We start from the raw sequence: 12879 nt of genomic DNA, 5'->3' as shown, positions 1-12879 counted from the left end.
GCGATAAGGTTCTGAAGGAGAATGGGATGGGGGAAGGGAACATTTACTAAACATCTTCTGTAGACCTGGAATTAGGCTAAGTCCTTGATACATATGTTCTCATTTAAGCCTCAAGTAATTCAGTAAAGTTGTTGGGGACTTTGGTTTGCTCTTTTCTTTTTCTTTCTTTTTTTAATGTTTATTTTTGAGAGAGAGCATGTGTGGGGAGGGGCAGAGAGAGAGGGACAAAGGATCCAAAGCGGGATCTGCTCTGTCAGCAGAGAGCCCGATTTGGGGTTCAAACTCACAAACCATGAAATAATGACCTGAGTCGAAGTCAGATGCTCAACCTACTGAGCCACTCAGGTACCCTGTAATTTTTTTTTCTTTTTAATTGTAGTTAACATATAGTGAGTTGAAGTTAATTAACATGGGGCACCTGGGTGGCTCAGTCAGTTAAACTGCAGGCTTCAGCTCAGGTCATGATCTCATCGGTTCATGGGTTCGAGCCCCGTGTTGGGCTCTGTGCTGACAGCTAGCTCAGAGCCTGGAGCCTGCTTCGGATTCTGTGTCTCCCTTGATCTCTACCCCTCCCCCACTCATGTTCTGTTTCTATCTCAATAATAAATATACATAAAAATTTTTTAAGTTAGTTAACATACAGTATTGTTTGAGTTTCAGGTGTACACTACAGTGATTCAACATGTCCACACACCACCCGGTGCTCATCACGACAAGTGCTCTCCTTAATCCCCACCACTATGTAACCCATCACCCCACCAGCCTCCCCTCTGGTAACCATCGGTTTGTTTTCCATACTTAAGAGTCTGTTCTTGCTGTGTATCTCTCTTTCCCCCTGCCCTTTCTTCATTTGTGTCTTAAATTTTACATATGAATGAAATTATATTTGTCTTTTTCTGACTTTTGTTTAGCATAGTATTCTCTAGCTCCATCCATGTCATTGCAAATGGCAAGATTTCATTCTTTTTAGTGGCTGAGTAATATTCCATTGTATGTATATATCACATTTTCTTTTTTCACTTATCATCATTATATATTTATAATGCTGCTATAAATACAGGGATGGATATATCCCTTTGAATTAGTGTTTCTGTATTCTTTGAGTAAATACCCAGTAGTGAGATTTCTGGATCATAGGGTAGTTGTATTTTTAACTTTCTGAGGAACTTCTATACTGTTTTCCAGAATGACTGCACCAGTTTGCATTCCCACCAACAGTGCATGAGTGTTCCTTTTTCTCCACATCCTTGCCAACACCTATTGAAGAAATCCCTTTCTTTTAAAGTGGTTTAAAAATGCACATGCCTGACTTTTGCCACCAAGCACTGTTGGTGGGAATGCAAACTGTTGCAGCCACTGTGAAAAACAGCACAGAAGTTCCTCAAAAAGGTAAAAAAATAGAACCACCCGACATGCACCAATTGCACTACTGAGCATTTACCCCAAAGAATACAAAAATAGAAGGGGCACCTGCGTGGTTCAGTCAGTTAAGCATCGGACACTTGGTTTTAACTCAGGTCATGATCTCAAGGTTTGTAAGACAGAGCCCCACTTCAGGCTCTGAGCTGACAGTGTGGAGCCTGCTTGGGATCCTCTCTCTGCCCCACTCTCTCTGCCCCTTCCTCACTTGCATGCTCTCTCTCTCAAAATAAATTTAAAAAATTAAGAATACAAAAATACTAATTCAAAGGGATACATGCGCCCTGATGTTTATAGCAGTACTGTCTACAATAGCCAAGTTACGGAAATAGCCCAGTGTCCATCGATTGATGAATGAATAAAGAAATGTGATATATACATACAATGGAATATTACTCAGACATAAAAAGAATCAAATCTTGCCATTGCAATGACATGGATAGAGCTAGAGAGTATTACACACTAAGTGAAACAAGTCAGTCAGAGAAAGACAAATATATGACTTCACTCATATGTGGAATTTAACAAATCAAGTAAGGGGGGGAAGAGAGAAAGAGAGAGAGAGAAAGAACAGAGTCTTAACTATGGAGAACAAACTGAAAGTTACCAGAAGGGTAAGGCGTAAGGATGAGGCAGCTGGTTAAATGGGTGATGGGGATTAAGGAGCACTTGTGATGAGCACAGGGTGATGTATGGAAGTGTTGAATCACTATATTGCACAACGGAAACTCATATTACAAAATATGTTAGCTGTTCTTTGTTTTACAGATATGAGCCAAGATTTAGTGAACAATGCAGTGTTTTACAATCACTGAGTGGTGAGAGATGGGATTCAAAGATGAGTCTGTCTGAAGAGGGAGAAAATACTTCAAACTGTGGGATTATAAATGGCTTCAGGAGGAAGCTGGATTTTCTGATTTTTTCCCCTTTTGTATCAGCAGTCCTGAACTACCCAGTCCTTTTGGAATCTAATAAAAGTATGCATCCTTTCCCACAAAAACACACAGACGCACTCAGACACAATTACTTTCAAACAAGCTCAGAGGGCTCACAGGTTCACAGACCCTCTTCGTGGAGACCCTCCTCAGTGGGTCCTTAATGAGGGGAAAGCTATTTCAGAAGCTAAACCACAAAAAAAATCTCTACAGACCTTGAATTCCTGTAGCTCCAGTCTCCTATCATTGATCTCCTTTTCGAGCTGAGCCTTTTCTACTTGCATGGCACCAGCCGTTCGTCCGTGCTGGCCAACCAGCTGTGTCATGTTTTCGATCTGCTGCCGCAAAATCTCAATCACCTTGTCCTTCTCTGCCATCTGGAGCCTGAGGGCCTCACACTCCGTCTGCACGTTTCTGAGGTGATCGCCCTCCGTCTTCAAGTGCTGCAGCTCCTGCAACTTCAAGTCCACCCGGGAGCGCAGCTTTGTGATCTCCGAATTGGTAGCCTCAATGGCTCTCTCTTTTTCCTGGAGGGACGCTGTCAGGTCCGATACAGTCCTCTCTGAGCTCTCCAGCGTCATTTTCTTGGCGGTCAACTCTTCGACCACTTTGCGGAGCATCTCTTTGGTGGATTCAAGCTGAGCAGTCAAGGAGGACACTTTTTCTAGACTTTCATTCTTTCCCTGAATTGCCGCCATCTGATTATTAAAGAAAAGTTCATGGATTTGGGCAGATAGGAAGAGGCAACCTCGAGAAACAGAACAAGCTAGCTCAAAAACATGAAATCATGACTGAGATAGTATCTACTTAGACTAATTCAAATCGCTTTGCTGCCAGAACTCCATACAGGCCACAGACCAAATTCAGTTCATTAGACCAAGGTGGAGAGACCTTCATTAAGTAATAATGTTCCTCCAGAATGGCTTCCTAGTGTGGGAGCCTGGGAAGTTTCCTCTGAGGATGTTTTCTGTAACAGTTTAACTTAGGATAACACTGGCATTAGGGGGAAGTGTGGTAGGAATGACAATAACTACCCTTCCTCATGATTTCCCTCCAGGGTGCCCCTTAATTCTATCCATGAGGGAAAAATGAGTAATGGTTTTTATGGAACCTGCACTTATATTCTCAGGTCCTCGTTTGGAAAAGAGTAAGAATCTAACTCGCAGTCTCTCCTCTCACCTCTCTTCTTGCCCTGGTTGGGCCAAAGACTAGGAAAATGGCTTTGCCTGGATTTTAAGCCAAAACTGGTCTCTTTGATTTACTTTCACATTTTGGGGAGCTTAGTCTTTTGCGGGATGCTTTTTATGTCTCTGGGGCAATAACTGGCCCTCAAGCCACGTCCTTTCAGTACCAAAGGTATGGTGCTGTTACCAAAGCGCTCCACATTTTGTTCCTGCTGCACTGGATGGAGTGCCATCTCGTGTATCTATCAGTCTTGACACATCTGTGCATCAGTCAGTTTGGGGAAAACCAAAACCAAAACACATCTGTGGGAAACCTTCAACCCTGCTGTTCCTTAGATGTCCCTTTGGTTAGATGTTTTTCTGAAATAAGCTATCAGGCTAACAATTTCTAGGCAAAAATAAAAAGGCAGCCGGATGGGAATTTCATTACTCAACAATGAACAAAACGGATATAAAGCTTAACATTTTAATTTAATCAATGGTCAAAAATACAGAAATAAAAAACAGGTTTTTATAGCTTGCTCGAAGACTCCATCGCTCTATTTCAGAGCTGTTTTCAGGCCCATATGTGGTTTTTTTTTTTTCCCAAAGCTCTACCAGTACGACATACAAGACATTCCTCCTCCAGGAGGGACTGTTCGGGGAAGCCACCCCGCACCGGGCCTGACCTGCCGCTCCATCTGGCCCTGACACTCGCTCTTCATGGCCTTCAGCAGGGCTTCCAGGCGCTGCACCTCCATGTTCCTGTCATCCAGCTCCCGCCGCAGGTGGTCAATGGTGATGCTGTTGCCGGTATCCCGGTCCCACAGGCGCTTATTCTGCTCCTTCTCCAGATTCAGTTCCTTCTCTCTTTTATGAAGATCAGCCTACAAGAGGTGAGGTATGTCCCCTGAGTTGTATTAAGGAATTCAAGAAAAACTCTTATTTTCCTTATATCATCTTTGGAGTTTTTACATGATTTGAGAAGCTTTTGGTTTTGGAGTCTTATTTTTTTTAATGGCTTGAGAATAATTATTTCCTAGAAGAATATGTTAGCATCTTGCTAATTTCTAGCATTACAAGTAAATCTCAATGGACTAGTCCCCAAATAATCTAATGTTAAAAGAAAGCAATAGCACTGCTGGGGATCTACCCAAGGGATACAGAAGTGCTGACACATAGGGGCACATGTACACCAATGTTCATAGCAGCACTTTCAACAATAGCCGAATTATGGAAAGAGCCTAAATGTCCATCACCTGATGAATGGATCAAGATGTGGTATATATACACAATAGAGTATTACATGGCAATGAGAAAGAATGAAATCTGGCCATTTTTAGCAACATGGATGGACCTGGAGGGAGTTATGCTAAGTGAAATAAGTCAGGTGAAAAAGGATAGATACCATAGGTATCACTCATAGGTCTAACCGGAGAACCCTAATGGAGGACCATGGGAATGGGAAAGGCGGGGGAAAGAGTTGGGGAGAAGAAGTGAGGCAAATCATGAGAGACTTTTGAATGCTGAGAACAAACTGAGAGCTGAGGAGGGAGGGGGAAAGGGGAAGGGGGTGATTGTTGTGGAGGGCGGCACTTGCGGGGAAAAGCACTGGGTGTTATATGAAAACCAACTTGGTAATAAACTATTTAAATAAAAAAAAAAAAGGAAAACACAGTAGATTTTTAAAGTTATCCTGTTTTTAAGTTTGGGATTTTCTAGCAAAGGCATTATGCCTCACACCAAGTGTGCCCCTGTAATAAAGCAATGCTCAATAGCTTGAAAGAATAGCAACAGTCATTTGGTTGACTGCCTCAGAAATGGCAGGATGGTGTTTGGTACTGAATGTGGAGTAGCAGTTGATAGTGAACAGAATAACATTCCTCTTTCATAGCTAAAAAATATATCATGTTTATTGATAGCAAAAACTCAATAAAGTAGAAGAAACAAAGACATACAGATCTTCAAAGGACTTAACACTCAAAGGGAAAAGTAAGACACAGCCACAAAGAACTGGAAGTGGTTTTTCATTAAAGAGATATAGCTAAGCAGGGCACCTGGGTGGCCCAATCAGTTAAGCGTCCAACTTCAGCTCCGGTCATGATCTCATGGTTCATGAGTTCAAGCCTCACCTTGGGCTCTCTGCTGTCAGCACAGACCCCGCTTCTGTTCCTCCGACCCCCTCTCTCCGCTCCTCCCCTGCTCATACTTTCTCTAAAATAAATAATTTAAAAAGAGAGACCCAGCTAAGCAATAACAGAGAGAAATCACTACAGAGATCAAAATGCTTCAAGAAGGCATTTGAGTTGACCTTCTCACCAGCTTGGAGATCCACAGATCAGGAAGAAGGGACTGGAAAGGGGGATGTGTGGTTTGGTTGGAGCACCGGGACACGTAGAGAGAAAGGATCAGAAAGGTAAGCTGCAGCTGGATTATGAACAGTTTTGAAAGCTATGGAGTCTGACTTTTATGGGGAAAGTAATTCTGGAGTCAGAGTGACAAAATCAGAGTCATATTTTAGAAAGATGAGTATGGCAGCATTTTACAGGCCAGACTGAAGAAGGGAAAACTGGAGGTGGGAATCTAGGAAGGAGATGTTGCTCTGCTCCAGGTATAATGAGGGGCTTGGACCAAGGGGTAGTAGTGGTAGGAATAAAAAGGAAGGGAGGGCTTTCAGGGTCTTTCAAACAATCTGCAAGATTTTCAAACTAGATCTGAGGACCAGGGGACACACACAGTAGGAGGGAAAGATGTGAAGGACTATCCCAAGGGTTGGAGCTGGTCACCCACAGCGGCAAGCTCTACCTTTGGCGTTCGCTCCTCAAACCCCAAGTCAGCCTATGAAGGACTGCTCCACCGGCAGAGGGCGCTACACCCTACAGAGGGGTCTGGGAGTGAGAAACGTATTCTACGGTACTGCTAATATCAAATACAGGAGAACCAAACATTTTCTTTCCTAAATTTCTTGTCCTGTAGTACCTCTGACAGAGGGCACAAGTTGCTTCAGTATTATTGGGATCCTATTTCCTTTCTTTAAAAAAAATTTTTTTTTACCTCAACTTCTGTTCGAATTTTCTATACACACAATGGTGTGTTTTGAATGTCATTTTGGCTTTAAAATAAACACTCCATACTACCTCGGTTTAGTAGAATACATTTATCTAATTGAAAGATGGGTCAGTTGAAGACTAGCTTCACCTAATGTATAAGCTTTAACAGTTCTGCTTAAGGAAAAAAAATAAAGTTTAGATTCAAAACTTGAATGTCAAGATACTCCATTGTGCTGTATGTACATTCTGTAAAATTTGTAATTTTATAAATAAAACCAGTTTTGTGAAATATTTTGGTGAGAAGCTTCCCAGAATTAATCTTATTCATATTTAGAGCATAGTCTTACCAATAGCTTTTGAAGCTGATCATCCAAATTTCCTGATTCCTGACTGAACTGATCACGTTCTGTCCGCGCCTCGGTTAGCTCAGAGTTGGCAAGGACTAACTGCTTTTCGAGCTCTTCTATCTAGAAGGAAAGCAGAAATCAATCTGACTATGTTAGTGGGGAATATAAAATAAAATGAAATTATTTTGGGGGCAAAAACAAAAGATTATGTATGTTTTACAAAGCTTTCTAAACTTAAGATCTGTGTAGAATTATACCAGGGAAATTAGCCAAAATGATGTATTTGACACTGTTAGATATGGGCATGGCCTATAATCTCTCTTTTTCACACCAGTCAAGATTTATCTCTTTTGAGTCTGTGTCCTGTCTTTTGGTATTTAAGGAAGTTTGGTGTGGCATAAATAACATTCTATGAAGCCCATTATATGGACTGTATTTTTTGTACAAATGACCTGCATTATATGCAGAAGAGTTATTTTGTTTAAGAATATCAGGGTTTCAATAATAAAAGACACTGAATATGCAAGGTAGGCTGAGGTTAAGATCTCAGACATTGGAGACTCCAGTTTTGGATTTTAGCTGAGCCACACAAATTCATAATTTAAATGTTAAATTATTAAAATAATGAGAACATGTTGATCACTAAAATACTATTTCAACAACCAGCAGTAAGAAATCCTTCATATCTGCATAAATGCTACATATTCCTTCTTACTTCTAAGGCATCTATTCAATAGGCTTCCAGAATGTCAAGAATAAAATTTATTGGTTTGGATGATGAACTGGGATTAAAATTTCTTAGAGAATATATGAGCAAGACTAGTTTTTTCTTGATGACTCTGTACTTTTAACTGGACCAGGTTCATTTAAGATCTTGATTTATTAATTCACCACATAGTTATTAGTTATATAAACACACATATATGCAACTACCTCCTTGATAAATGCTAAGTAGGAATACATAGAATTTGTATGCCATAATCTACACATACATATACAACTTTTAAAAAGTATGTTATATAGGCTCATCAAACAGTTTCACATTTACCTACAGAGTAGATTCACAGCCTGCAGGGACTGGAATATACATTTTAATACCTACTTTGGATATATTTTAAAACTGACTTTATATTTGAGTATGTTAGATATAAACAAGTATCTCACAAGAATGAAACATACATAAAACATTAGGCTACAGCAGAAATGTGTCAATAGGTTCTCCTGATCCTATAAGGAAGCTCCTGCACTCTCATGCTCCTTTGGGGGCATATGCGGAAAAAAGCCATGCAATAAGTCCACTTCTGTGGCAGGAGTAGCTCCCTAAGGAAAATGGACGAACAGTATCAATTGATACAATCTCTTGAGCTCTATTATTATTGGGAAAGACCAAGTCAGCATGCACTCAGTAACGACATTAGGAATACTTAGGAAAAAGCCCACAAACTTTTGCCGTGGGTGGACAAAGACAATCAGAGAGGCAATGTGATCAGGCCAAGAGCCAAACACCTTAGGTTCTGGTCGAGGTGCTGTCACATAACCTCTCCGAGTCTCAATTTTTTTCTTCTGTAATTTGAGAAGAGTAATCTAGAAGATCTTCCACTTTTTTTGCATGAGAAGAACAGTATTAATAAAGTTGAAATTCTATAATTTCCACCTGTCTCTGGAAACAGAGTATCGTCAAAGAAACCATATTTTGAGCTATAAGTTTAATAAGAACACTTTGAACTTGAAGAGTTGCTCATATGACTAAAACAAATATTTTCTAGTCCGAGCTTGGCAAAAAACTATGTTCTCCCTGAGCAAAGTATTTGTAGATGTACTTTAAAAGCTTAAGTTAAGACTTGTGATTTTGTTGTCATTAAAAAATAAAAGATCTGGATGACCATTTGAGAATACCAAACTAGATGGTAAAAATCTATGAGACCAAAATTTTAAAAAGAAAAGGAAGAAAAGAACAAAGACAAAGAAAAGAGCCAGGTCTTCTCTTGGTCTAAGTTTCCTGAGCACTAGAAGCTCCCCCGAGCCCCCTGCAGGAACACTGGTTTTGTACTTGTCAGTACTGACTCAGCTGCTATAGCTCTGCTTTTACCTTTCACTTTTTAGAGTAAAAATATTTATATTAGTTAATCAATCATAAAGATAAATGGAGAGTGAAAGGGAAAACCACTGAAGTAGCAGCTGAGCTGATACAAACAGCTGTACAAAACACCTCACGGCCTTTTAAAATGTCCGGAATAAACACTGACATCTGAGATATAGCAAAAGTTGTTTCTCTTTCTTTTCTTTTTCAGTAGCAGCACTGGTTTTCCCTTTCACCATCTATGAATCTACTTTTTGTTTTAGATCACTGGACAAATAAGAACTTGGATCTCACTCCAATTTTTGCAGTGATTTTAGAGAGGTTACCAATCACGCCAAATTGGATCTTTTGTGATCTGTGCTCAGAAAGACTACAGAGGTCGGATAACAAGGGATGCTGCGGGTCAGCACGGAGGTGCACGGGCACAACTGTGCAAAGACTGTGCACAGACTCTTCCTGCACAGTATAGAGCTCTAGCCAGTGCTACTAAATCTACTTTTTGAATATGAAATTCAGCCCCAAATGCTTTCAAAGTAGAAAAAATAAACTTAGAAGCAAGATCATATTTTTGTTGTCAAAAAGCGAAAGTTAAGAGTAAAGCCAAATCTACAGAGCCAATAGTGACAGCTTCTACTGGTCCAAATTCGTAAAGGGGGATTCTGGAGGCTCTCCTAAAATGGAAAGAGAAGAATAGAAAAAAAGCATTACAGTAGAACACTTTTGCAAGCTACAAAAACTACATCTACAATTTTCTTTGAAATACAGTTCCTGTTTTCATCCATATGAAAATACTTCTGTTACTTGCAAGAGACACCTGGCCTCCTAACCAAGCTTTCTCTCAATTTATGCTTTTTAGTTGGAAAAGTTTAGTTTAGACCTATCACGTCATGAATTTTTTAAATAATAATTTTTTTTTTCTGAAGGAATCTGACTTCAGGAGAAGATACGAATACTGTCTCTCATTAAGTATGCTGATGTGTAGTAGCACATTCTTTCATGTTTCTTTTCACACAAATCTCACTTTTAATCATAGTTTTAATGTATTATTTTCTTTGATTTTTTTTACCTTATTGTTATTTGGATAGTGTATACTAAAATGTTCACACAAGCAGTAGAAAATAAAATAGATTTTAAAGGTCTCAAAGGCTTTAGCAATGTAGAGTCAAGGTATATGAAAATGAAAGAAACAGAAAAATTTGTGGTTTTTAGATTTTATATTCAATTCATTACAACAAAAACATTTCATAACAAAAGTATTTTTCATGACCCCAAAACGAAATCCTTCTGTTAATTATCTTGATCTTTCTTGCTCACTTACACCATGCACTGATGACATTTTGGGCCAAAGTAGATCCAGCACTACAGTAAAATGGCGGATAATCGTCTGTTCCCTGACTAAAGGCGGTTACTACTAAGAGAGCCCAGTTAACCACCCTCTAGTTACCAGCTCCATAGGTTCAAGATGTTGTTATGAACCTCAGTGATCTACATTAAAATTAGCTAAGCTAATATGTACCTCCTTAAGTGCTATTTAAGACTGACAAAATTATTAACAATCCACTGTCACATTAGGGAAAAAATAAGATAACGATTCTAACCTATCTATATGTATCATATATCCAAATGGCCTCAAACCATTTATATGAAAAAGTCTGCAGTCATTCATCTGGATGCTATGCTTCTATGATGCCAAGGAGACAAATATTTATAAAAACTCAAAAACTCTATTATATTCTTTATATGTACTATCTTCAATATTTGTTACAATTTCCCACCATGCTCAAATTTGGAGTTGATAAGCATGGTGCTATATACAGACCGTCTGTGATTTAGCAAATAAGGGGTGCTAGCTTATGGGGGGTAATTTTTCCACGCAACGTTACAATGGAAAACTACAGCACTTTCAAATTCCGTACCAAGACTCAAGTAAGTTGAGTTTTGCTTAGTACTTTATAGCTTCTCAAAGAGTTCGTCAATAAACAATGAACATTTAATCTTTTCAAAATGGCTGAGCAGTGTGAGTATCAGTTACTATACTGGGCTGTCCCACAACAGCTCTCCCATCTCCTCTCGTGCTGTTGGGCCTGTCCCTGCTCACTTCTGCCGGTGTGCCTACCCCCCAACTCCGCTAGAATTACTAGAGCCTTCTTCCTCCCCATGCTGTACTGAAAAGCAAGCCCGTCCTACAGGGGGAGATCAAGACCTTTCACGTAGGCTTGGTTTGCCCAGAAAGGAGTGGACATTCCTGCCATCAATCTTCAGGGAAAAAGCTTGCCTTGAGAAAAGAAACTAGAACACAAAAAGCAGGGCTCAGAGAAGCAGAAAAAAACAAACGTTTCTCTCTGGGCTTCTGCTTGTTGGTTTAGCCTCTAAGCAGTCTAAGATTCCTGAAGGCTACTCTTAAGTGATAGTGGTTGAAATGACCTTGACACAAGGATTTTGGCTAAGAGTTAAGCACACAATCTAGCAAGGCAGTGTTATTCAAACTGCTGGGCCAATGAATCACAAAATCAACTTAGTGAGTAAAAAAATCAGCCTCTGAAGAGAACAGAGAAGAGCTAGCATCACGTGTAACAGGTAAATACTGTTTTGTGAAAGTTGCTTCAGTTAGTACGTGTGTAGGAGATAATAAGCTAGGTTATTTCTTACTGTGGGTAGTGATCAAAACTGTTTGAAAGTAAAGGCTATAGAGGATCCAAATCTCATAACTGAGATTATGTAGTATCAACATCACTCTTTATTGTTTTAGACTTTAGCGAAGCCACCTCTAAATTTTCCATTCTTATATTGACTGTGCTACAGGGATTGAAGGTCAAGGTTTTACAGTCTGTGCTTGCACTAGAGAACCGAGGAGGAACAGCCCCCTCCTGTGGCCAGCACGGGGGTGACAGCAGTAATTAAATGAGGGGCAGCTAGTAGGAGGGCAAAGGTCTGGAAGAGTAGTGCTGCGATATTCAACTGCTTCCTCCCACGTGAAGCGGTTTTCTGGTACTGTTACCCTGTAGAAGGGGGCTGGATATTAGAGGAACTCTAGCAGCTTCCTTATATTCTATTTCTTGCCAGTCAGCTATGGTGTGAGATATTGGCTAAAAGCAATGGTTAGAACTGGAGGCTCTCTTTACAAGGTAGGATGCCTTATTAGACGAAACTGGGACAATCTGGAGATGAAAGGTGGTATTCACAAAACAGGACATTGGGGTCGCAGGTGTAGACCGGACTGTTGCTGGAAGACAGGCACGTGGAGCTGGTGGCCCTTCTCACATGAGCTCCTTTGAACGGCAGCTCTTTGCCTATTTTGGGGGGGTCTCTGAGGCTGCCTTACAAATGCTTGAGAGTGACACAAGCATAAGCTCTGCATAAACGGTTGGTAATGAGAGCAAATAGCTCCTCTTTAGATATGGAACGTGAGAGGACAAAGACCCCCAGGAAATCAAATATTAATTAATACCTGTTTCTACGAGGAATTGTGTGATGAAAGATGAAGAGTTATCTTCCTAATTATTTTTTGTCTGGACCAATCTTATTAAAACTTGGTTCGATAGCCATGCAATGACTAATGACTAGGAGGTGAAGCAAGACCTAGGGGGCAGGCCCCTGAAGCAGCAGGGGGAGACCACTTGGTACCAGAGTACTTGTTAAAGCTCAGCCTTGTAAAAATAATTTCAGGGCTCTTATTTTAACTTATGTTTCTAGAAACTTGTAAGTGTACAAAACTTTTTTTTTCCCAGAAATGAATTACTTTGGGCAAACGACTTAAATTCAAACTGTTTATAATTTAACATACAGATATTTGGCACCTTCCTACTCCATCTTAAAAGCTGCTTTTAATTTGACATTACTTTGAGTCCTCATTTTCAAATAAACTACTAAAAATGTGTAATTAAA

General features: G+C 40.0%; 1 protein-coding gene across 5 annotated transcripts in view; it reads right to left on the bottom strand.

The window, feature by feature from the left end:
• Positions 1 to 12879, bottom strand: part of CCDC158 (coiled-coil domain containing 158) — a 91468-nt gene that overhangs the window by 51189 nt on the left and 27400 nt on the right. For all 5 annotated transcript variants that reach the window (XM_029944632.1, XM_029944657.1, XM_029944622.1 and 2 more), the window contains exons 9-11: positions 6915 to 7034; positions 4207 to 4404; positions 2570 to 3052 (exon numbers count right to left, since the gene is read on the bottom strand). In XM_029944632.1, coding sequence (XP_029800492.1) covers positions 2570 to 3052; positions 4207 to 4404; positions 6915 to 7034 — 801 coding nt within the window. The remainder of the gene's footprint in view (positions 1 to 2569; positions 3053 to 4206; positions 4405 to 6914; positions 7035 to 12879) is intronic.

The sequence above is a fragment of the Suricata suricatta genome, chromosome 1 (assembly GCF_006229205.1).
Source record: "Suricata suricatta isolate VVHF042 chromosome 1, meerkat_22Aug2017_6uvM2_HiC, whole genome shotgun sequence".
In the NCBI taxonomy this organism is placed as follows: Eukaryota; Metazoa; Chordata; class Mammalia; order Carnivora; family Herpestidae; genus Suricata; species Suricata suricatta.
Note: the sequence above shows the minus strand (reverse complement) of the source record. Positions and strands in the feature narration are given on the sequence as shown.